The sequence below is a fragment of the Erythrolamprus reginae genome, unplaced genomic scaffold, assembly GCF_031021105.1.
Source record: "Erythrolamprus reginae isolate rEryReg1 unplaced genomic scaffold, rEryReg1.hap1 H_1, whole genome shotgun sequence".
NCBI classification, from domain to species: Eukaryota; Metazoa; Chordata; class Lepidosauria; order Squamata; family Dipsadidae; genus Erythrolamprus; species Erythrolamprus reginae.
The window spans coordinates 908,751-932,222 of NW_027248462.1; the positions used below are offsets into that span (position 1 = coordinate 908,751).

The following is a 23,472-nucleotide window of genomic DNA, read 5'->3' on the forward strand; positions in this document are numbered from 1 at the left end:
CCTCCCTCCCTCTCTCTCTCTCTCCCTCCCTCTCTCCCTTCCTCCCTCTCTCCCTCCACCCCCCCCTCTCTCCCTCCATCCCCCCTCTCTCTCCCTCTCTCTCTCCCTCCCTCTCCTCCCTCCCTCTCTCTCCCCCTCCCTCCTCTCTCCCTCCCTCTCTCTCCCCTCCCCCCTCTCTCCCTCCTTCTCCTCCCTCTCTCTCTCTCTCCCTCTCTCTCTCCCCCCTCTCTCCCTCTCTCCCTCCCTCTCCTCCCTCCCTCTCTCCCTCCCTCTCCTCCCTCCCTCTCTCTCTCCCTCTCTCTCTCCCCCCTCTCTCCCTCTCCCTCCCTCTCTCTCTCCCCCTCTCTCTCCCTCTCTCTCCCTCCCTCTCTCCCTCTCTCTCTCCCCCTCTCTCTCCCCCCCTCTCTCTCCCTCTCTCTCTCTCCCTCTCTCTCTCTCCCTCTCCCCCCTCTCTGTGTTGCTTGTTAATTAAAAAGCCATGTTTAAAAAAAATAAAACCTAGAGGACTCCCAATGTGTGTAATCAAAGCCCTTGTAAAATCCTCTAACAGGTCCATTGCTTAATAAAATACTTCGTGAAAACATCCAGAGATTAAATACTTGTACTCAGAAGCCCAGCCTCCCTGGGTGTTTCCATTTCCTGGCGTTCTAATTGGTTGGTGAACAATGGGTTGGATTGTACCTAACAGAATGCAAAAAAGTTTTTTCGTAGTGCTGAACTCTCCTGAGGCAATACTAATGAGAACAGAGCGGAGCTTTCTAGAATGAGATAGAAGGGCTGTGCAGCAAACAGTGCCTACGGTCAAGAGGAAGGAAAGAGAGTTTTACTCTGAGAGAATAACTTCGGAAAACTTAGAGAACTGTACAACTTTCAACCCTGAAAATACATCATGGATGAAACGCATGACTACGATTGTCTTTTACATAAGCATTCACATGTCTTTTATAGGTATCCGCTGAAGCTGGTCCGTGGAATCCCCCTGATGGTACCTATTGCAAATCAATGGGATCCCATTGAGAACTTCCAGGCAAGACCAGATGACTTGGTCATCTCAACTTATCCTAAAGCAGGTGAGATGTTACGGGGCAATATAGTAGAGGGAAGGTGGCAAGAACAACAGTCAGGATAATAAAGAGAGGAGTTGAGCGCTGATCACACAGAAATGTAACAAACCAATCGCTCTATTCAGATGTGACAAACAGCTCTTAGAACTTTTTTTAGCATGTGCTGAAAAACTGAGAGTAATGGGTTTTTTTCTTCTTACCTTTTGAATGAATTTTGGCTGAAGTATTGTCTGCCAAAACAGTAGATTTTTTTCATGAGTATTTCCAGGGTTAAGTAATTTCCTGCAAGAGAATCTCTGCTCTTGTTTTGCTAATGCTAGAATTGCACATTAGAATAAACTAGAACCAACTATACTGGCACTTGAGTTTCATAAATCAGTGTTTATGTGGATTAAATGTCATACGATACCTCTCAAAGATGTGAATCCAGTCATTTTATAGAAATAGAACTCAGGTTTGATTTTTTTAAAAAGAATCTGTTCTCAAGGTTTTGCTTTTTAACACATTAACTATTTCAGAAATGTCAGTAGGAAACTGTATATCTGTAAGTGGCTTCCTTGATAATTTGTACTCTACTATTTCAAAATGCATGAAACAGGAATGGAAAAATAAGTAATTGTGACGATCATGAGACATTTTTCCGTCCTGTATTCTCTAAGCTTCTTTAGATGACCTCAGATGCATTGAATGCTTCCATTCAGAATAAACTCCATTCTTCATTCTTCTTTTTCCATTTCTACTCCCCAACAAACTATTTTCTGTTGACAAGAGCATGCTGACTCCTTACTGAGCTGTTTGGTTCCCTCCCACTCCCACAAAATTTACTGTATGATATTTTTTCAAAAACTATTTTTATTTTCACAAATCTTGGGTTCCCCCCAACTCTGCTGAGATTTGTTTTTGTCATGTGCGGGTGGTGCTGTTTTAATTCACGTGAAATATAATATTTATTTGTGTTGCTACATGCAATAGTGCATTTGTTGAAAGATTACCATATTTTTCAGAGTATAAGATGCACCGGAATATAAGACGCACCTTAGTTTTTTGGGGAAGAAAATAATAATAATAATGATAATAATGATAATAATGATAATAATGATAATAATGATAATGATGATAATGATGATAATGATGATAATGATGATAATGATGATAATGATGATAATGACGATAATGACAATAATGACAATAATGACAATAATGACAATAATGACAATAATGATAATAATGATAATAATGATAATGATAATAATAATAATAATAATAATAATAATTTATTGGATTTGTATGCCGCCCCTCTCCGCAGACTCGGGGCGGCTAACAACAATAATAAACACAACATGTACAATCCAATAATAAAAAACAACTAAAAACCCCTATTATAAAACCAAACATACACAGAAACATACCATGCATAACTTGTAATGGCCTAGGGCAGAGGTCCCCAACCGCCGGTCCGCGGACCAGGCCCGGGCTGTTGGGGTTTTCCAGCCGGTCTGCGGCACCACTGCCCTCCCGGCAGAGGACATTATGCAGGACAGGGTGGGGCGTCGGGCAGGGCGGGGGACAATCAGGAGGCTCCTTTGGCGGCTGGGGGCTGCCTGGCTTTGTGATTTTGGCTGGGGGGGAGTTAGGAAGGTCCTACTTCTCCCCCCCCAGCCAAAAACTCAAAGCCTATCTGCTGGATACGGGCGATGAGCGGGACGAGCGGCGCCGAAGCCGGTGGCTGTGGCACCTGCTGCAAGAGGCTTCTGCGCCGCTCTGTCCCACTCATCGCCCGTATCCAGCAGATAGGCTTTGAGTTTTTGGCTGGGGGGGGGAGAAGTAGGACCTTCCTAACTCCCCCCCCAGCCAAAATCACAAAGCCAGGCAGGCCCCAGCCGCCAAAGGAGCCTCCTGATTCTCCCCGCCCTGTGGAGAAGTGTGGAGGGCTGCGTCACTAAGCTCCACCCCTCCATAACCCCACCCCCATTTGACCAAAGCGCCCCCCCCCACCGGGCCATGGAAAACTGGTCTAGCTTAAAGCCGGTCCCTGGTGCAAAAAAGGTTGGGGACCTCTGGCCTAGGGGGAAGGAATATCTCAACTCCCCCATGCCTGGCGGTATAAATGAGTCTTGAGTAGTTCACGAAAGACAGGGAGGGTGGGGAAAATAGGAGAAAGAATCTGCTTATCGGGTATTCATCAGGTATGTTTGTGTGTGTGTGCTTGTTAGTATATTGGGGTTCTTTTTAAACTTTTTAAAATATTTAAATTTATTTCGATTTGTTACGATTCGTTTATGCCTTGTTGTGAGCCGCCCCGAGTCCGCGGAGAGGGGCGGCATACAAATCTGAATAATAAATAAAAATAAATAAAAATAAATTCATCCTTAGTCTGGCCAATTTCAGCACATTATTTTATCCCCTGGTTCAGGGCTTTAAAAACCCCTTTATTCTGAGACAGCAACAATGAAAGAGCTTGCAAGCCGGTAAAAGCTGGGAACATCGTTAGCACCCGGTTAGGGCTGGAAAGAAACTTCTTCAGAGCAAGTTAGAGTAATGGGAAAAAACCCTGCAAAGACTTAGGGCTTGGAAAACATTCTTCAAAGAGAGAAACAATGAAAGAGCCTGCAAGGTAAGAGCTGGGAAGATCGTTAACAGCTAGTTAGGGCTGGGGGGAAAAAGCTACATTCAGAATATAAGGTGCACCCTTATTATCAGCCTCTTTTCGGGAGGGAAAAGGTGCGTCTTATACATCGAAAAATATGGCAATATTAATATTGCACCATTTATACAATTTAGTACATTGGCACTATATATATAAGGGGAAGGATGGGCCTACTGTTATGAATGGTGGGGGAGAGGTTTTACTGTCACCAAGAGATTGTCCAAATTGTTTCTGTCCTCTGAGCTTTCAGGTACCACATGGATGCAAGAAATTGTGGATCTAATATTGAACGAAGGTGATTTTGAAAAGGCTCGCAGGGCCCCCATACACGTGCGGATCCCGTTTTTGGAAATCTGCTCTCCACCTCCTATGCCTTCTGGTAAGGCCAAGAAGCATTGCTATCTTCATATCCCACCCTTGAATATATAGGCCAGTGATGGCGAACCGTTTTTTCCTCAGGTGCCGAAAGAGCATGCAGTTGCACTATCGTGTATGCGCGAGTGCCCAAACCCATAATTCAACGCCTGGGAAGGGTGAAAAAAGCTTCCCCCGCCATCCGGAAGTCCTCTGGAGGCTGAAAACGGCCTGTTCCCCAACTTCTGGTGGGCCCAGTAGGCTCATGTTCCACCCTCCCTGTTCCGTCTGGGTCCCCCCAGACGCCAACACCAACTAAAAAGAGTAGCCAGACACACTGGTAAAAAGCAAAGGCAGTTTATATATTTGAAAGCAAACACAGGTAAAAAAAAACTGTTCTTACAGACAGGAACACTATGAAGCTTCACAGAGGTTTCACGACGGCCAGGCAATAAAACAGGATTCTTGCTGGCAAAAACAACACTGGAGATAATAAAACCCACGCCTCCCCCATGTCTTTCAGCCTTCTAGGCCACAAGCCAAGATCAGAGACGCCAAGAATCGAAGCAAGGTCACAGGACTCCCAATTGATAACTCTCCACAAGACTGTAAGGGCGGGCCTGCCTTTTCAACCCTGCTGAGGAGAACCACACCCAAACCCAGCTGTTGCCAATTCAGGGATGGAAATACCTTTCTAATTGGCCCCGTCTTTGAGCTGCACGTCGCTGCCTCATGTCTATTATAGCCTGTACGTCTTCATCCAATGAATCCAGGCTACTAGCTGGGGAGAGCCCCCCCACCCGGGGGTCTCAGGCTGCTCTCCCTCTTCCTGACGTTCCTCTCCCCCATCTGCCTGGTCCTCCTCCTGTTCATCGTCCTCCCCCTCTGAGCATGGATCTGGCAGAGTTCCAGCCGTTCCCTGAGGAGCCTCAGGCTGAATCACAACACTCACCAGGCTCCAAAGGTTTCCCTGGAGCCAGGGGAGGATAAAAATGCCCTTCCCCATCTCCCTGAGGCTCTCTGGTAGCCAAAAACGCCTTCTCTGAGTATCTGTGCAAGCCAAAAATCAGCTGGCCGGCACACGCATGCACGTTGGATGTGTAGGGCAACGGTTCACGTGCCAGCAAATATGGCTCCGTGTGCCACCTGTGGCACCCGTGCCATAGGTTCACCATCACTGATATAGGCTTTTGGACTGATGTTGTCTTCTACTCTACTCTTCTTCCTCAGGAGTTGATACATTGGTGAAGGCTCCATCTCCTCGTGTGATCAAGACCCACCTCCCCTTCCAGCTTGTCCCTAAAAGCTTTTGGGAAAATAAGTGCAAAGTAAGTTCATTTAAGGCTCCTTCGTATGTTTGCCCCACTCTTCAGCCCTAATCTACTTTCACATACTGTATTTTTCAGAGTATAAGACGCACCATAGTTTTTTGGGAGGAAAATAGAGGGAGAAATCTGCTTACCAGATATTCATCTGGCTAGCATCCTTAGTCTGGTCAGGGCATTATTTTTTCCCCTGGTTAGGATTTAAAAAAAAACTTATTCAGAGAGAGTAACAATGAAAGAGCTTGCAAGCCAGTAAGAGCTGGGAAAATCATTAGCACTTGGTTAGGGCTGGAAAGAAACATTGGGAGCAATGACAAAACCCTACAAAGACAAAGGGTTTGGGAAACATTCTTGACAGAGAGTAACAATGAAAGAGCTTGCAAGTGGGTAAGAGGTGGGAACATTGTTAGCACCTGGTTAGGGCTGGAAAAAAACATTTAGAGCAAGTTAGATCAATGAAAAAAACCCTGCAAAGATTTAGGGTGGAAAACATTCTTCTCAAAGAATAACAGTGAAAGAACCTGCAAGGTAAGAGCTGGGAAGATCGTTAGCACCTGGTTAAAGCTTCAAAAAAAAGCTACATTCAGAGTATAAGATGCACCTGAATGTTTAGCCACTTTTAAGAGGAAAATGGTGCATCTTTTAAGAGGAAAATATGGTACATACAATTCTCTTTTCTATCCCATTACAGATGATCTACGTTGCTCGCAATGCTAAGGATAATCTGGTATCCTATTACTTCTTTGACAAGATGAATTTAACACAGCCAGATCCAGGAACCTGGGAAGAGTATATTACAAAATTCATGGAAGGCAAAGGTGTGTTGAAACCAGTGGCCAGTAGCCAATGCGTTAATCAAAATTCAGAGATAATTGCTCAAACCATAATGAAATGCCAGAAATAATTTTAGAGTAAATATTAAAAAGTATCAGAGATTCACCACATCCATTCAGCTGGCCAGGAATGATCCACCAAAATGATATCCCTGAGCTAGTATTGTGTATCTTTCTAGATCTTTAGAGTTGCACCTCAATTCAAAATATCTGGGTACTGGGGTTTGCCTCCTTTTTATTTTTCTTAAGGGACAGTGAATGCACCCAATAATGAATAGAGTGGAATGGAATGGAATAGAATAGAATAGAATAGAATAATAGAGTTGGAAGCTATCTTGCAGATCTTCTAGTCCAACCCCCTGATTAGGCTGGAAATTCTACACCACTTCAGATAAATGATTATCCAACATCTGCTTTAAAACTTCCAGTGTTGGAGCATTCATAACTTCTGGAGGCAATCTGTTCCACGGATTACTGAATATGAGATAAACCTTAGTTTTGGGGGAGGAAAATAGGGAAAAGTATCTGCTTACCAGGTATTCATCTGGCTAGCGTCCTTAGTCGGGTCAGCTTCAGCACATTATTTTATCCCCTGGTTACCGCTTAAAAAAACACTTTTATTCTCATAGAGTAACAATGAAAGATTTTGCAAGCCAGGAAGAGCTGGGAACATTGTTAGCACCTGGTTAGGGCTGGAAACATTCAGAGCAAGTAAAGCAATAATGAAAAAAACCCCTGCAAAGACAGGGTTTGAAAAACATTCCTCACAGAGAGTAACAATGAAAAAGCTTGCAAACGGGTATCAGCTGGGAACATCATTAGCACCTGGTTAGGGCTGGGAAGAAGCTTATTCGGAGCAAGTTAGAGGAATTAAAAAAACCCTGCAAAGACTTAGGGCTTGGAAAACATACTTTGCAGAGAGAAACAATGAAGGAGCCTGCACGGTAAGAACTGGGAAGATCGTTAGCTGCAGCTAGTTAGGGCGGGGGGGGGGGGGATGCTACATTCAGAGTATAAGACACACTCAAATTATTAACCTTTTTTAGGGAGGAAAAAGGTGCATCTTATACTCCGAAAAATATGGTAATTGTTCTGTCAGGAAATTTCTCCTTAGTTCTAAGTTGCTTCTGTCCTTGTTTAGTTTCCACCCATTGTTTCTTGCTCTACTCGGGTGCTTTGGAGAATAGTTTGACTCCTTCTTCTTTGTGGCAACCCCTGAGGTATTGGATACTACTATCATATCTTCCCTAGTCCTTCTTTTCATTAAACTAGACATACCCAGTTCCTGCAACTGTTCTTCATATGTTTTAGCCTCCAGTCCCGTAATCATCTTTGTTGCTCTTCTCTGTGCTCTTTCTAGAGACTCAACATCCTTTTTACATTGTGGCGACCAAAACTCAATTCATTATTTATTTAATGTATATGTTGCCCAACTCCCAAAGGGCTCTGGGTGGCGTACAATATCTAAAAAGGACAATTGAAAAAACCATTAATAGAATCATACAACCTTCTTGTGGCCAAATCTGGAGGTGTATCATTTGATCAACGGACCCAGGCTTGCCCGCATAGCCAGGTCTTTAAGGCTTTCTGGAGTATTCCAAATGTGGCCTTACCAAGGCATTGTAAAGTGGTATTAACACTTCGCATGATTTTATCCCTCTGTTAAAGCACTTTAGAACTGTTTTGACTTTTTTGACAGCTGCTGAACATATTTAAATGGTTGTCCATGAGGACTCCAAGTTCCCATTTATAGTTACTACTATTGAGGAAGGTACTACATATACTGTACCCGTGCATTTTGTTTTTCTTGCCTAAATGTAGAACCTTACTTTTTTCACTATTGAATTTCATTTTGTTAGATAGTGCCCAATGTTCAAGTCTGCCAGATCCTTCTGTATCTTGAGCCTATCTTGTGGAGAGTTTGGCTATTCCTGCCAGTTTGGTTTCATCTGCAAATTTGATGAGTTCCCCATCTATCCCTCGTCCAAGTCATTGATGAAAATGTTGAAGAGTACTGGGCCTAAAACAGAACCTTAAGGTACTCCACTGCATACTTCCCTCCATGTAAATGCAGTTCCATTGAGCATTGCACATTGAGTGTTGTTCATCAGCTAATTTTGAATCCATCTGATGGTGCTGGTGTCTAACCCACATTTTTCTACTTTATCTAATAGTAGATTATGGTCTACTTTATCAAATGCCTTACTAAAGTCCAAGTAAATTATACTGACAGCATTTCTCTGCTCCACTAATTTTGTCACTTTGTCAAAGAATGCAACAAGATTAGTCTGCCATGATCTGTTTTTGACAAACCTATGTAGGCTTTTGGTTATTACTTTGTTGGTTTCTAGGTGTTCATTAATTCGTTGCTTGATTATCTTTTATAGAATCTTCCCTGGTATTGAGGTCAGGCTGATAGGTCTGTAGTTTCCTGAATCTATTTTTTTCCCTTTTTGGAAGATGGGAAGTACATCAGCTCTTTTCCAGTCCTCTGGCAGTTCCTGGGTGCTCCAGATCTTTGAAAGATATAGTTCAGTGGTTCTGAGATCTCATCTGCCAGTTCCAGTAAAGCCAATCAATGATTTTAATTAATTAAGCAATACTGTATAGATTTAAAAGCAAAGGTGACTTATAGTACCATGATGCAATTTCCAAAGCTTATTCAGCAATTCTTTTGAAATGTAGATAGGAGGAATTTGCAATATTAACTTGGCTAAGCTACAAGGATTTGTAATAGCTTATTGGAAAATCGATTTTATGTTTGCTAAAACAAAAGTTAGCTCCTTGCCAGTGACTGCAGGAAATACAACTTTAGTAACTGAGTAGTTAATGCATGGAACTGACTACCTGACTCTGTAGTATCATCACCTAAATCCCAAAACTTTACCCTTAGACTATCCACTGTTGACCTCACTCGATTCCTAAGAGGTCAGTAAGGGGCGTGCATAAGTGCACCAGGGTCCCTACCGTCCCCTGTCCTAATGTTTCTCTCTTACTATTATCTTGTATATAAACATTGTTATATCTTTGTATACTACCAATATACAAATATGCCAATCTCTGCTGGGCCCTTTTGACCAGCGCTGCAATGTAAGTGTCCCAGGTCAGGTCCTCTTTTATGATAACATCCAGAAACTTAAAACTGGCCACTTGTTCCACTCGGTCTCCATTGATAAGCAAGGACTGGATGTCTGATCTATTCTTTCTATAGTCCACTATAAGCCCCTTGGTGTTAAGGAACAAGTTATTGTCTCCACATTCTACCAACCAGTCCACTTCATATTGATAGGTAGACTTATCCCCCCCCCCTCAGAGATGAGTCCCACCACCATTGTATCATGTGCAAATTTTGTAATACTATTACTAGCTGTGCATAGGAATACAGTCATGCACATAAATAGTATAAAGGGACTCAACATGCAACCCTGTGGTGTACCAGTGTTAAGAATAAGGGCTGATGAGATATGATTACCTAATCTGACCCTCTGAGATCAGCCAGAAATAAAAAGGTTTTCTGCAAAACATTAATCCATAGATCAGTCAAATAGTCTGTGTTTCTTATAATTAATTCAAAAATTCTATTTCAAAATCACCTGGAACCTCAATCCATTTGTAACATTATATAACCAATGTTCCAATTAACCTTTTGCTGTTTATTTCCCCCTCTAAATTATTGAAGTCCTTAAATTTGCATTTAAAGCTTATTTTACTAACAATTGGAGCGGTTAATATTAAGTTTAAATCTGTTGTTGTGGTTGAAGCTGAAGTAGTTGCCGACAGGCAGGACGTTGCAGCATATGTAATCTTGTGGGCAATACTTAGATCTTGTTTAAGGCGTCTTAGTTCTAAACTTTCTAGGCCCAGGATTGAAAGTCCAAAAGTTGATCCAAAAGTTCCCAGTAGCTGAAAAGCAGTCAACAAGCAATTTTGAAAGTAATCAGAAAAGGAGATGCACAAAACTAGTGTATTTTTAAAAAGACACTAATCATAGTTTGAGAAAGATGGCTATTCTGTCATCTCCCAGTGTTCTAAAATTACCAGAGACTACTCTCTTGTGGTCTTCTCTTGAGGAACAGCTGTATGAAGTACTTGTGGGTGATCTCAACTCCTTTCCTTGTGAATTACAAAGAGTTGATCTACTCATTAATTTTTAATTCAGCCATGATCATTTGCTCTGTATTCTATCACTGACTCAGAGGCTGCCAAAACAAAAAGACAAAAAAAATATCCTTCAGAAGTTTTTTAATTGTCATCCACACCCTTTTGTTTCATAAGCTGATTTTTCCCCTCATCTGTTTCCTGTTATGTTATCCAACTTGTAAGTCACTGGGTTTAATGTTATCTGCTAAAAAAATTTCAGTTGATGTCTCCACAAACCTTTCAGGAATCACTTTATGTATGACTTTCAGATTATATATTTTTGGACAACTTTTAATTGTCCAAAATAAGGAACCTGCATCCCAAGGTAGGTTTTTTTTAACTGAAGTACTGGATACTGCATCAGTATCCAATACTTCTCAAATTGGAAACCACCTTATATAACCAAGAAGCCACTGTTTTTTCTAGTTGACTCTTGTTTCAATGATTGACCTTGATTCCAATCATGTCTGAAGTTCCAGAGAGAGAAGAATGTGTCTCAGTCCATTCTGGTGAACCCAAAACCAGTTCAATCTGTTTGTAAATAATCTTTTTTTATTATTTCTGCAAAACATTAACCCATAGATCAGTCAAATAGTCTGTGTTACTTAAGTCACTAAAAACAGGCAAGGGTTGAAAATAACCCAGTTTAGCATGGCGTGTAAACAAGGGTGGGCTTTAAAAGTTTTAACAAGAGATTCTCTGCCCAGTTGTTGGGCATGGCCTAGTTTCAGGGGTAGGCAAAGTTGGGTCTTCTATGACTTGTGGACCAACTCCCAGAATTCCTGTACCAATGATGCTAGCTCAGGAATTCTGGGGGTTGAAGTCCACATGTCATAGAAGAGCCAACTTTGCCTACCCCTAGTTGGCCTTCTGCTCCATGGCAGAAGGGGGGTATTTTTGCCCTCCCTGGGCTCCCAAGGCTTTCTTTGAGCCTCCAGAAAGGCGAAAACTGCCTCCTTGGGCTCCGGAGGCCCTCTGGAAGCTGGAAACAGGCCTTCCAATAGGCTTAATTTTCACCCTCCCTGAGCCTCCACACGCACCCTGAACTTACCTTTATCCAAAATGGCCCAAGTGGGGACTCCTGAGAGGGGCAGAGCAGAGGGGACGGGGGAACAGCCAGGAGTGGGATTTGAGGGTTCTCCAAACTGCAGAGAATCTTAGCTAGAGGTTCTCCCGAATCCCTGCAAGCCCCTAGCAGCCCATTCTGTGTGTAAATACCATTTCTAGGCTTGTGTGAAAACAATCTGGGATACAGAAATAATGTGCTCACAATGGTCTTTTCATATCTATAATGATTTAAAGTAAGAGTTTTATTCTATATTGTATCTGATTTCTCTTTCCCGCTTCTCTTAAAATCTGCTTTCTGTTAGGGAATAGTTCAATGTTGGTCTAAGGACAAAATGTTTGCAAAAGTTATAGTTTTAGGCAAAAGGGTTTCAATTAGGGTTGTAATAGAGCAGATCAATCCATTATACACACAGAAAAAAAATTCAGTTGCATAAGAAGCATGTTTGTTTTTCATTTTTTAAATTAAGTAACTTTTGAAAATTACTATTTTTGTCATTTGTTCCATGCTTCATTTCTCACAATAGTTAAAATATGTGCAGGTAAGCTTGATAAAAAAATATATAAATTGTTTATAAAAGTGTATCTTCACCTATGTGGATTTAATTAAGTAATAGAATGATAAATGAATTAAGACTCCAGTATTATATGTATAGCAAAGGGAAAGTAGCGGGTTTGTTTGTTTGTTTGTTTGTAACGGCCAAATTACCATTTGGATAATTTTTCAGGGATTAATGTCAGCTGAAAATGGGAAGAATAAGAGCCATATATCTCTTGTCTATTCATTTATGCCCAATTTACACTTTGCCACTTGTAATCAAAATTTGCTAAACGGACACATGATTCACTTAACCCCTGCAGTGATTTCATTTAACAACTGTGTAAAAAAAAAAAAGAATTCCATTCTTCTTTGCAATGAAAATTTAAGACTCAAGTGTGGTCAAGAATTACCTGTATTTCCTCACTTCCATTCTTCCTTTCATTCATGCTCCTTTCTGTTGTTTCATATAAGTCCTTTTGTTCTTTTTCATGGCTTCCATTCCTCCCATAGAAATACATACTGACATGTACCCCAACCATAGTTCCCTCTAAGCTGAGCAGTGAGCAATTGCTCACTTAAAATTAATCATCATCAACTCAGAGTTTTCCAAACCTGCCCAGAAGCCAAGAGGGAAGGAGAGAGAGAGGAAGAGAGAGAAACAGAGGAAAAAGAGAGGAAGGAAAAGAGAAAGAAAAAGAATGGGAGTAAGGAAGAGAGAAAGAAAATCAAAATCTAGTTTGAAACTAGCTCAACTATTTAAGTGGCATTTTGATATTGATAGAGTTGCCCTATTATGAGCTCACTGTTATAGACACACAGTACAGTATTTTATTTTGAAATTCTCTGAGGCAAAACAGGGTGGTTTTTTTATTTGTTTGTTTGTTTGTTTGTTTGTTTATTTGTCTATCTATCTATCTATCTATCTATCTATCTATCTATCTATCTATCTATCTATCTATTTATTTATTCTGTGCCGCCCAGTCCCAAAGGGACTGCCACTCAGAGACTATATTTTTCCGCCCACCCCCCCAAAAAATTAGAGGGAACACTGACCCCAACACATATTGTAAAGTGTTCTCCTTTCATTTTTACTTTCTGCCTACTCCATCCAATTGAAAGCCTAATTCCCATTTTTCCCCCAATTACTTCTCTCCCCTCTTTTTTGCCACATTTGTTTCAAAAAACTTATTGATATATAAATACTATTGACTCTTGCAAAATTTACAGGTAAGTGACTTTGTATTATTTATTTATTATTTATTTATTTATTGGATTTGTCTACTCTCCGTAGACTCGGGGCGGCTAACAACAACAATAAAAAACAGCATGTAAATCCAATACTAAAACAACTAAAAAACCCTTATTGTAAAACTAATCATACATACAAGCAAACATACCATGCATAAATTGTAAAGGCCTAGGGGGAAAGAGTATCTCAGTTCCCCCATGCCTGATGGCAGAGGTGGGTTTTAAGGAGCTTACAAAAGGCGAGGAGGGTGGGGGCAATTCTAATCTCCGGGGGGAGTTGGTTCCAGAGGGCCAGGGCCACCACAGAGAAGGCTCTTCCCCTGGGCCCCATTATTGCACTGCTATTGATCAATTGATTTATGGATGATGATCTTTGTTCTTTTTCCATCTTACTTTGTGCCTTAGTTGCCTGGGGATCTTGGTATGACCATGTGCGGCGTTATTGGGATGAGAAAGATAATCATCGCATTCTCTATGTCTTCTATGAAGATATGAAAAAAGTAAGTTCCAAGTGGTGAAAAAAAAATTGAATCCACATAAAAGAGGAAGTTTTAAGTTGGTGGAGAAATCCTTTCAGTGTTGTGCAATCTTAGGGCTGAAGCAAAGATCTGAATCACGGTTTCTTAATAGTATCAGTGGATGATTGCTTTTATGTCCTGGTTAAGGGGTTTCAAGGTACAGCATTTCATTGACTGCTGTGGAAAACAGAATGATGTGCTAATCAGTAGTCTGATGCCAGGGATTCTGTCAGTCCCCAAACAATGTATTCAGCATCCCACAATGTTGATACACACTCACAGCCACACCAGTGAAATCTCATGAAGCTTCTAAATATCATAGCTTGGGCAACAATGAAAACTTTCCAATAAGAATGTTGAAATCTTATGAGACCATAATGTTTTCGTAGTAAAGATTATGAAATTTTCTTTTCTTTTTAAAATACCCATGTTTCCCCGAAAATAAAACTCTTTTTTATATATATTTTGAATCCTGAAATAAATACTTTGCCTTATTGCCATGCGCTCAAAAGCCCGATTGGGCTTATTTATTTATTATTTATTTATTAATTCGACTTCTATGTTGCCCAATCCCGAAGGACTCAGAGCGGCTTACAATAATAATATTAATACAAAAACTAAAAATATGTCAAATATAATATCTAAAATTATAAAACCTGCAATAAAAAGAATCTATTAATTAAAACAGTCATGATCACATGCATATATATCGTTCATACAATTTGGCCTTGTCAAATGTTAGTTCATGATTGCTCAGGCCTGCCAGTAAATCCAGGTCTTCATGATCTTATGGAAGGCCAATATGGTGGGAGCAGTACGGACATCGAGGGGTAGTTGGTTCCATAGAGCCGGGGCAGCCACAGAGAAGGCCCTCCCCTGTGGTCCCGCCAACCTGCATTGGGACTTGGAGGAGGCCAACTCTGTGTTCTCTTATTGGTCCCTGGGAGGTATGTGGGAAGAGGCAGTCCCATAAATAATCTGGCCCTGACTCATGTAGGGCTTTATAGGTAATAACCATCAGAGGATGTCTTATTTTGGGGAGGAAACAGGGTAGTTATATCTTTTTTAAAGATTCCCCCCTGCTGCTTCTGCTGCTGTGCGCTCCTCACTTTTTTCCTCTTTCCTCCTTCCTGGCCTCAGATGAGCTTCCCTCTCTCCTGCCCAACTCCCCTCCAGCCTCGCGCGGCCGCCTCCCAAGGCCAGGAGAGCTGTGCTGCGCCAAAATAGTCTGGGCTGCGGTCTTTTTCCCCTTGCGAAGCCCTCACACTGCCCACAGCTGAGATGAAAAGGCATCGTGCGGCAAAAACAGTTCACTTGAACGATGATGATCATTTAAACCACTCCCACCTGGTCACATGGCTGGCAAGCCACTCCTACCCAGTCACATGACCATCAAGCCACACCCACAAAATAAGTCACACTCACAGTGTGGCAGTAAAAGTTTTGGCTGCCCATTACTGACCCCTTCCTATCCGACTGGTCAACCCGGTTAATTTTGGATTTAGTTATAAATTAGGATAGATCTGTATTCAGAAATAGTCAGACCCCTCACAAATGTGGAATACCTCTGCACTTGTAGACTATAAGGCAACTTCAGGAGGTTAAGTACCATTACAAGTACTCCACCTACAAACTCTGCTTCTTCAACTCCCTTAGTGAGTGAATTGTTGCCATTTTTCTACCAAATGAGAATTAAAGCCAAAGGAATTCACCAATTACTGTCCTCATGTTTATCCTACATCAAAACCCTAAGGATAGCAACAATTCTAGTCTTTTTACAGCAATGCAAGAGCTATAACAAGCTACGTCCGAAGACTTTTCTGCAGTTGTCTCAAGGACTAATGATTTGCAATCTGTCTGAAAGTTTCAAGATTACTTCATAGCAGGGGTCCCCAAATTTAACAACTTTAAGACCTGTGGACTTCAACTTCCAGAATTCCCCAGCCAGCTATAACTGGCTAGATAATTCTGGGAGTTGAAGTCCACAAGTCTTAAAGTTGCCAAATTTGAAGATCTCTGCATTAAGATAACTACTTTCCTGCCTAGATCTCTTGTAAATAGAGGAATTCTAAAAATGTTACAGCTTTCACAGCAGTTTTTGTACAAAATAATGTGTAAATAGGGAAATGACTAAATGATCAAGTTACAAGTTACTGTTTTTGCCCTGTTGTAGCTATTTTGAAATATTTTGGGGTGAATTATAGTGCACTAAAGTTACTGGAAATGTTTTTCAAATCTGTTTTTCTGATTGGAAGAAATGCTGAGTGGCTTTGCATAATTGAATTTAATTTTGTTTTAGAAACATGAGAAAAAGGGCGGAGGGAATTCAGGAATGTTGTTGCTTTAGAGGAGTGCAAATATAGTACATCTAATAAACATTATATTGCTTGATACACACATTGCACAAAGCCAAGCTTTGTAAAACTATGATTTGTAGAATAAATCACAGCTCTGAGGATTCAGTCATGTGACCAGTGCCTGGGGCCTAGAGGGGAAGACTCTTGTCTCCTACTCAGAAGGTTGAAAGTTCAATTCTAGGCAGAAACAGATGTTTCTCTCTCAAGATGCAAAGAGAAAATATCTGCTGTGAACTTAACCATAATTAACACCATAATCATATTACAGAATGTTTTCAACTTATAAGGGTAATGTAGCTTACCCACCACGGTTGTAAATCGCGATGGTTATAAAATAGGTTATGTTTATGTTGCTTATGTTTATTTAGATTTGTATGCCGCCCCTCTCCGCAGACTCGGGGCGGCTCACAACAAAGTGAAAAAAAAAATTACAACAAATCTAAATTTCTACTAAAAACATTTTTAAAAAACCCATTTTCTAAACAAACATACATTCAAACATACCATTCATAAATTGTATATGCCCGGGGGAGATGTCTCAGTTCCCCCATGCCTGACGACACAGGTGGGTCTTAAGGAGCTTACGAAAGGCAAGGAGAGTAGGGGCAGTTCTAATCTCCGGGGGGAGTTGGTTCCAGAGGGCCAGGGCCGCCACAGAGAAGGCTCTTACCCTGGGGCCCGCCAACTGACATTGTTTAGTTGACGGGACCCGGAGAAGGCCCACTCTGTGGGACCTAATCGGTCGCTGGGATTCGTGCCGCAGCAGGCGGTCTCGGAGATATTCTGGTCCAGTGCCATGAAGGGCTTTAAAGGTCATAACCAACACTTTGAATTGTGACCGGAAGTTGATCAGCAACCAATGCAGACTGCGGAGTGTTGGTGAAACATGGGCATACCTAGGTAGGCCCATGACTGCTCTCGCAGCTGCATTCTGCACAATCTGAAGTTTCCGAACACTTTTCAAAGGTAGCCCCATGTAGAGAGCATTACAGTAGTCGAACCTCGAGGTGATGAGGGCATGAGTGACTGTGAGCAGTGAGTCCCGGTCCAGATAGGGCCGCAACTGGTGCACCAGGCGAACCTGGGCAAACGCCCCCCTCGCCACAGCTGAAAGATGGTTAGTCTTCTGATCAATCTGATTTTACAACTTTTTTTTAAGGATGTCATTAAGTCCCACAGAGTGGGCCTTCTCCGGGTCCCGTCAGCTAAACAATGTCAGTTGGCGGGCCCCAGGGAAAGAGCCTTCTCTGTGGCGGCACCGACTCTCTGGAACCAACTCCCCCCAGAGATTAGAACTGCCCCTACTCTTCCTGCCTTCCGTAAACTCCTTAAAACCCACCTTTGCCGTCAGGCATGGGGGAATTGAAACACCTCCCCCGGGCATGTTCAATTTATACATGGTATGCTTGTGTGTGTGTTTGTTAGTATATGGGGTTCTTTTAAATCTTAAATATTTTAAAGTTATTTGGATTATTTATGATTTGTTCTATCTTGTTGTGAGCCGCCCCGAGTCTTCGGAGAGGGGCGGCATACAAATCTAAATAATAAATAAATAAATAATAAATAATAAAGTGAAATGCCACAATCGTTTAAGCAAACCAGCAAATTGCTAAGGATATGGTTTGGCTGAAAACTGGAAGTATAAATGCAAAACACCTGCAAAACATAGTAATGTGACCAAAATTCAGTCGCATGGTTTTGTCCCATATCTTTTTATTAACCCATATTTTAATTAACCCATTCCTCCTCTTTCCCAGCCTTCACATCTTTTCAAAATTCATATTTATCATAAGAAAATTCCCATTTCACATTGAAGTTGTTCTCTCTTTTTTAAATTAATTATTTTTATTGATTTTAAAATATAACACACACACACACAACATACAACACGTGCTCAGTGATTTGTGCCCACCACCAGACAGCATTCGTACCCCTCCACCGGAATGGGGGCATATTTTATATATACCATTTTAACTCAAGAGCAATATGTCTATTTACATGTTATTACCTTGTCCCATCATCCCATCAGTTCCCACTAGTTGGTTTCATTGGCCGAATTCATCCTCTTGTCCATAATTTCAAATTGAATATAATCCACCATGTACTGGTACCAATTTTGTATTGTCCATTTTGTCGCATCCTTCCAACCCAAGACTATTACCGCCTGAACACTTTCTATCACTGCCTCTTTTATTTCTCTAAATTCTCCCATCTTGTTCATTTTAACTAATACTGCCATTTCCTTTATAATTGTCCATCGTATATTTAACATCCTCTTGCACTTTTTAATATCCTCTTGCACTTTTTCCCAAAAGTTCTGCACTACCGGGCATTCCCAAAACATATGCATAAACACTCCTTTATCTTGACACCTATGCCATCTGGTATTTTTAACATTCTGCTAGAAGTATGCAAGTTGAACGGGTGTGTGATATCAACATTGAAGTTGTTCTCACACATCTGTTGCTTCCTCCAAGTTACTGTCCAGGACATTTGTGAGATGCTAGGAGAATAATATAGGTAAAATAGATCCAAAGATCATCTGATTTGACTTCTGGAGGTAAAACTCTCTTTCCATCATTTTCTGAATCTTTTCATCAAACTGTTCAGTAGTGTTGGACGAACTTCAGGAAGTTCGGGTTCAGCAAACTCACCCAAACTTTGCTGTGAAGTCCGGGTGAGTTTGCTGAACCCGAACCCAAACTTTACCCAAACAGCAGGAGCGCTTTTTAAAACTTATTTTTAAAGTTTGGGTGAAGTTTGGGTAAAGTTTGGGTTCAGGTTCAGCATTCGGCCGAACACCGCAAAACACTACCGCCCAGAGAGTGGGGAATCCCATCGTGGGATTTCCCACCTCCTTTTGCTTGCGGTGCTGCAAGCAAAAGGAGTTGGGAAATCCCACAAAGTGATTCCGGGGGCGGGGCTTTGACATCACTAAGACTACTTCCTGGCCAGGAAGTAGTCTCCATGATGTCAAAGCCTCGCCCCCGGAATCCCCTCGTAGAATTTCCCAACTCCTTTTGCTTTCAGCACCGCAAGCAAAATGAGGTGGGAAATCCCACAATGGGATTCCCCATTCTCCTCCTGGGTGGCGGCGTTTCGCCGTGTTCAGCCAAACGCCGAACCCGAACTTTACCTGAACTTTTTAAAAAGTTCGGATTTGGGTTCGGCATGCCGAACACTGCAAAGTACGGCACGAGCCCGAACTTTACAAGTTCGGTTCGCCCACCACTACTGTTCAGCATCTAACATCATGCAGTGAATTAACTTTACATTGCTCACACTGTGGTCTTTTTCCCAATCATGCCTATCTTCTGCCAGGATTTAGCCCGTGAAATCCACCGTGTAAAAGATTTCCTGCAAGTCGACTTGCCTGAAGACATTGTCCAGAAGATAGTGCATAAGGCAACATTTGAAGTCATGAAAGAGAATCCCATGGCAAATTATGAATCCGTACCCAGTTCCATATTTGACAAGTCAATAAGCAACTTCATGAGGAAAGGTAAGATCAAAAACCCAGTAACTTTCCTTAAACTAGGAAGTAACTTTCCTTAAACTAGGAAGTAACTTTCCTTAAACTAGGAAGTAACTTTCCTTAAACTAGGAAGTAACTTTCCTTAAACTAGGAAGTAACTTTCCTTAAACTAGGAAGTAACTTTCCTTAAACTAAGAAGTAACTTTCCTTAAACTAGGAAGTAACTTTCCTTAAACTAGGAAGTAACTTTCCTTAAACTAGGAAGTAACTTTCCTTAAACTAGGAAGTAACTTTCCTTAAACTAGGAAGTAACTTTCCTTAAACTAGGAAGTAACTTTCCTTAAACTAGGAAGTAACTTTCCTTAAACTAGGTAGTAACTTTCCTTAAACTAGGAAGTAACTTTCCTTAAACTAGGAAGTAACTTTCCTTAAACTAGGAAGTAACTTTCCTTAAACTAGGAAGTAACTTTCCTTAAACTAGGAAGTAACTTTCCTTAAACTAGGAAGTAACTTTCCTTAAACTAGGAAGTAACTTTCCTTAAACTAGGAAGTAACTTTCCTTAAACTAGGAAGTAACTTTCCTTAAACTAGGAAGTAACTTTCCTTAAACTAGGAAGTAACTTTCCTTAAACTAGGAAGTAACTTTCCTTAAACTAAGAAGTAACTTTCCTTAAACTAGGAAGTAACTTTCCTTAAACTAGGTAGTAACTTTCCTTAAACTAGGAAGTAACTTTCCTTAAACTAGGAAGTAACTTTCCTTAAACTAGGAAGTAACTTTCCTTAAACTAGGGAAAAAAACAGGCCATTTAAACTAGTTCTAAATTAGGAACCTTTTTATCTGGAATAAGCAATGTTTCGGTGGCCATTGACACTGAAGATTTTGTGAAGGTTAAGGGCTATAAAATGGATGACAATCCAGTCAGACATGGAGATGTGATTGCAATTCCTTGTTTCCCCCTGAATTTGAGAGAAGGAAATAGAATGGGAGGGATTAAATTCATTTAGTATTGCTATGTTTTACTGCCTTAATGTAACGCAATCCTTCTCAAATAGTGGGTTGCATTTCTCAGGGTGGGGGCGCAGAGCGATGCCAGGGGGGATTGTGTGATCCCATAGAATATGCATGGTCTCTCTCGATCAATTTTCCTGGATGATGCCTGTTTTCCCAGTAGCATGCTGCTCCAAGCCTAGAGGAGAAGGTAGCCAAGAGGGGTGGGGCAGCTGCATAGGTTCTTGTTATTCTCAGTGGGTGCTGCGGTAACCATGAACGGTATGGCGAACCTGCGACTGGACAAGGAGGAGCATCATGTGCAGCTGGGCAAAAGCTCCGAACGGCACCCTAAAGCTTCCTTCCACTCACATTCACTGTGAGTGACCAGTAAAGGCGGTGCTAATGGGCCAGGCCAGCAACCCCAAAGCATTGGCTTCATTAAGCTGGCCTGGCCCCATGTCAAAAGAGTGTTCTAATCATGGTAGCCTATGCCTGCCTAACCGAAAACAGACTCCACTGAGTTCAATGTGACTTACTTTCAGGTAAGTGGGTAGAGCAGCCTTCCCCAGCCAATATTATTTATTGGATTTGTATGCCGCCCCTCTCCGTAGACTCGTTTGCGTGCAGCTTATAATAAGTAAAATAATAAATATTAACACAGCATTGGGGTCCAGATCAGAGAGTTGGAGGAGGGCGCGAAATGTTTACTTCCTCCTGATGGGGAGGGTGTAACAGAAAATAATTGAGAAGCACTAATGCAACATGAAACAGTGTCAGTGATTTAGGAACTATGATTTAGGTATATGCTGGAGGCTTCAGGAAACATTTGGGGCAGTAAATTATCCACTTACTTTTAGGTCAAATCCTACAAAGTTTCTTTATCTTTGGTCCAAAATTTATAGCATCTAGCCTCTCTCTGTGTGTGTGTGTTTGTTTGTATGAAGCTGCCATCCCATTCTTGTTGGAGGCACTATTTAAGACACTTAAAAGCACGGGTAAATTCTACGTACTTTCGCTACTGGTTTGCATTGCACAAAACACCCAGAAATGACCCTTTGCACACATGCGGAAGCTTTTGTGCATGCACAGAGGTTTTTTTTTGCAAGCTGCGGTGACCGGTAGACCCCAGATCATCGCTGCTGTTTCAGCATGTGGTGGTAAATTTCCACTACCGGTTCTAAAAGAACTGGTCTGAACCAGCAGCAAGCCACCACTGGTTAAAATAGTGGTTTCCAATCTTTCTAATGTTGTGGTGACCGCCAATAATAAGTCTTGCGCCAATTCTCCCAACTGAGCTTTAAGTTCATTGACAGGAAGGTCAGAGGGATATCCCACTGTAAACACTTGATTGGTCAGATTGTAAAGTTGTCTTTTCCCATGGTCTTAGGTTACCCCTGTGAAATGGTTGTTCGACCCCCAAAGTAATCCCAAACCTCAGGTTGAGAACTACTGGGTTAAAAGGATTATCTGGTGACATCACCATTGCCTGGGGAATGCCCATAGGGGCTCATTTCATATTATTATTATTATTATTATTATTATTATTATTATTATTAATTAGATTTGTATGCCGCCCCTCTCCGTAGACTTGGGGCGGCTCACAACACAATAAAACAATTCACAACAAATCTAATAATTTACAATTTAAAATATTTTAAAAACCCCATTATTAAGCAGACATATATACAAACATACCATACATAAATTGTATCGGCCCGGGGGAGATATATATCAGTTCCCCCATGCCTGACGACAAAGGTGGGTTTTGAGGAGTTTACGAAAGGCAAGGAGGGTAGGGGCAGTTCTAATCTCTGGGGGGAGCTGGTTCCAGAGAGTCGGGGCCGCCACAGAGAAGGCTCTTCCCCTGGGGCCTGCCAACTGACATTGTTTAGTTGACGGGACCCGGAGAAGGCCAACTCTGTAAGACCTAATCGGTCGCTGGGATTCGTGCAGCAGAAGGCGGTCTCGGAGATATTCTGGTCCGATGCCATGAAGGGCTTTATAGGTCATAACCAACACTTTGAATATTCCCATCAAGGAACTGAAGCAAAAGATGGGAGTTCACCCTGCCAGGCAGCAGCACTTGGGTCTCGAATGTGGGCTTGCTAATCTTCAAACCAGCTTCTTAACTATGTGAGCAACTGCATTCCCGATGTGTCAAGCTCTTCAGAGAACTTGATTTGGGGTGCCATCTTGTTAAACTTTTCTTGGGAGTAAGTTGCACTTGTGAATGAATATGTAGAGAAAGTCTAATGTTGACCCAGAAGAACAAATGAAATTAACTGTGACACAAATGTTACACACAAAATCAAAGCATATATGGAAAACCGTTCAGGCATCTTGTCTAAGGAGATTCTCAGTCATCCACATCACAGTTTATTTATTTATTTATTGGATTTGTATGCCGCCCCTCTCCGGAGACTCATTATCCCAAAGGTGCATTTTCAAAAAGCATCTTTGGGATATTCAGATATGATGTATATGAGAGATGTTCCAGAATTTGTTTTGCTTTATTTAAAAAATCTTAATTTTTCTTCTGCCTTCTTCAGAGAAAGCTGGAGAGAAAAGACACCTACCTTTTATCAAAGAATATGATCTCAGATTTTAGGAGACAATATGGTGGAATGGAGTTTGCAGATGTAATCTAAGGCTTTTCTTAATCCTGAAATACCCCCTAAGTTTTTTTTATTGTTGTTGCATTTCCCCAGGTCAAGTTGGTGATTGGAAGAATTATTTCACAGTGGCTCAAAAAGAGGTATTTGATGCACATTACCAGCAGAAGATGAAAGGGACAAGTTTACATTTCCAGGAAGAATGACAGATTCAGGAAATTATTCTCTCTGGGACTTGATAAAGTAAAACACAGTCCCTTGCAATACATTATTGTTGCAATAAATGAGTTTGCTATTAAAAA

The 23,472-nt window shown here is 41.4% G+C and overlaps 1 protein-coding gene across 1 annotated transcript; it reads left to right on the forward strand.

The window, feature by feature from the left end:
- Nucleotides 1-700: 700 nt before the first annotated feature.
- On the forward strand, nt 701-23,472 carry LOC139155272 (sulfotransferase 1B1-like). Its single transcript, XM_070730394.1, has 7 exons — nt 701-1,070; nt 3,962-4,090; nt 5,296-5,393; nt 6,082-6,208; nt 13,623-13,717; nt 19,414-19,594; nt 23,267-23,472. The coding sequence occupies exons 1-7, from the start codon at nt 890-892 to the stop codon at nt 23,374-23,376; spliced, it is 921 nt and encodes a 306-aa protein (XP_070586495.1). The 5' UTR covers nt 701-889; the 3' UTR covers nt 23,377-23,472.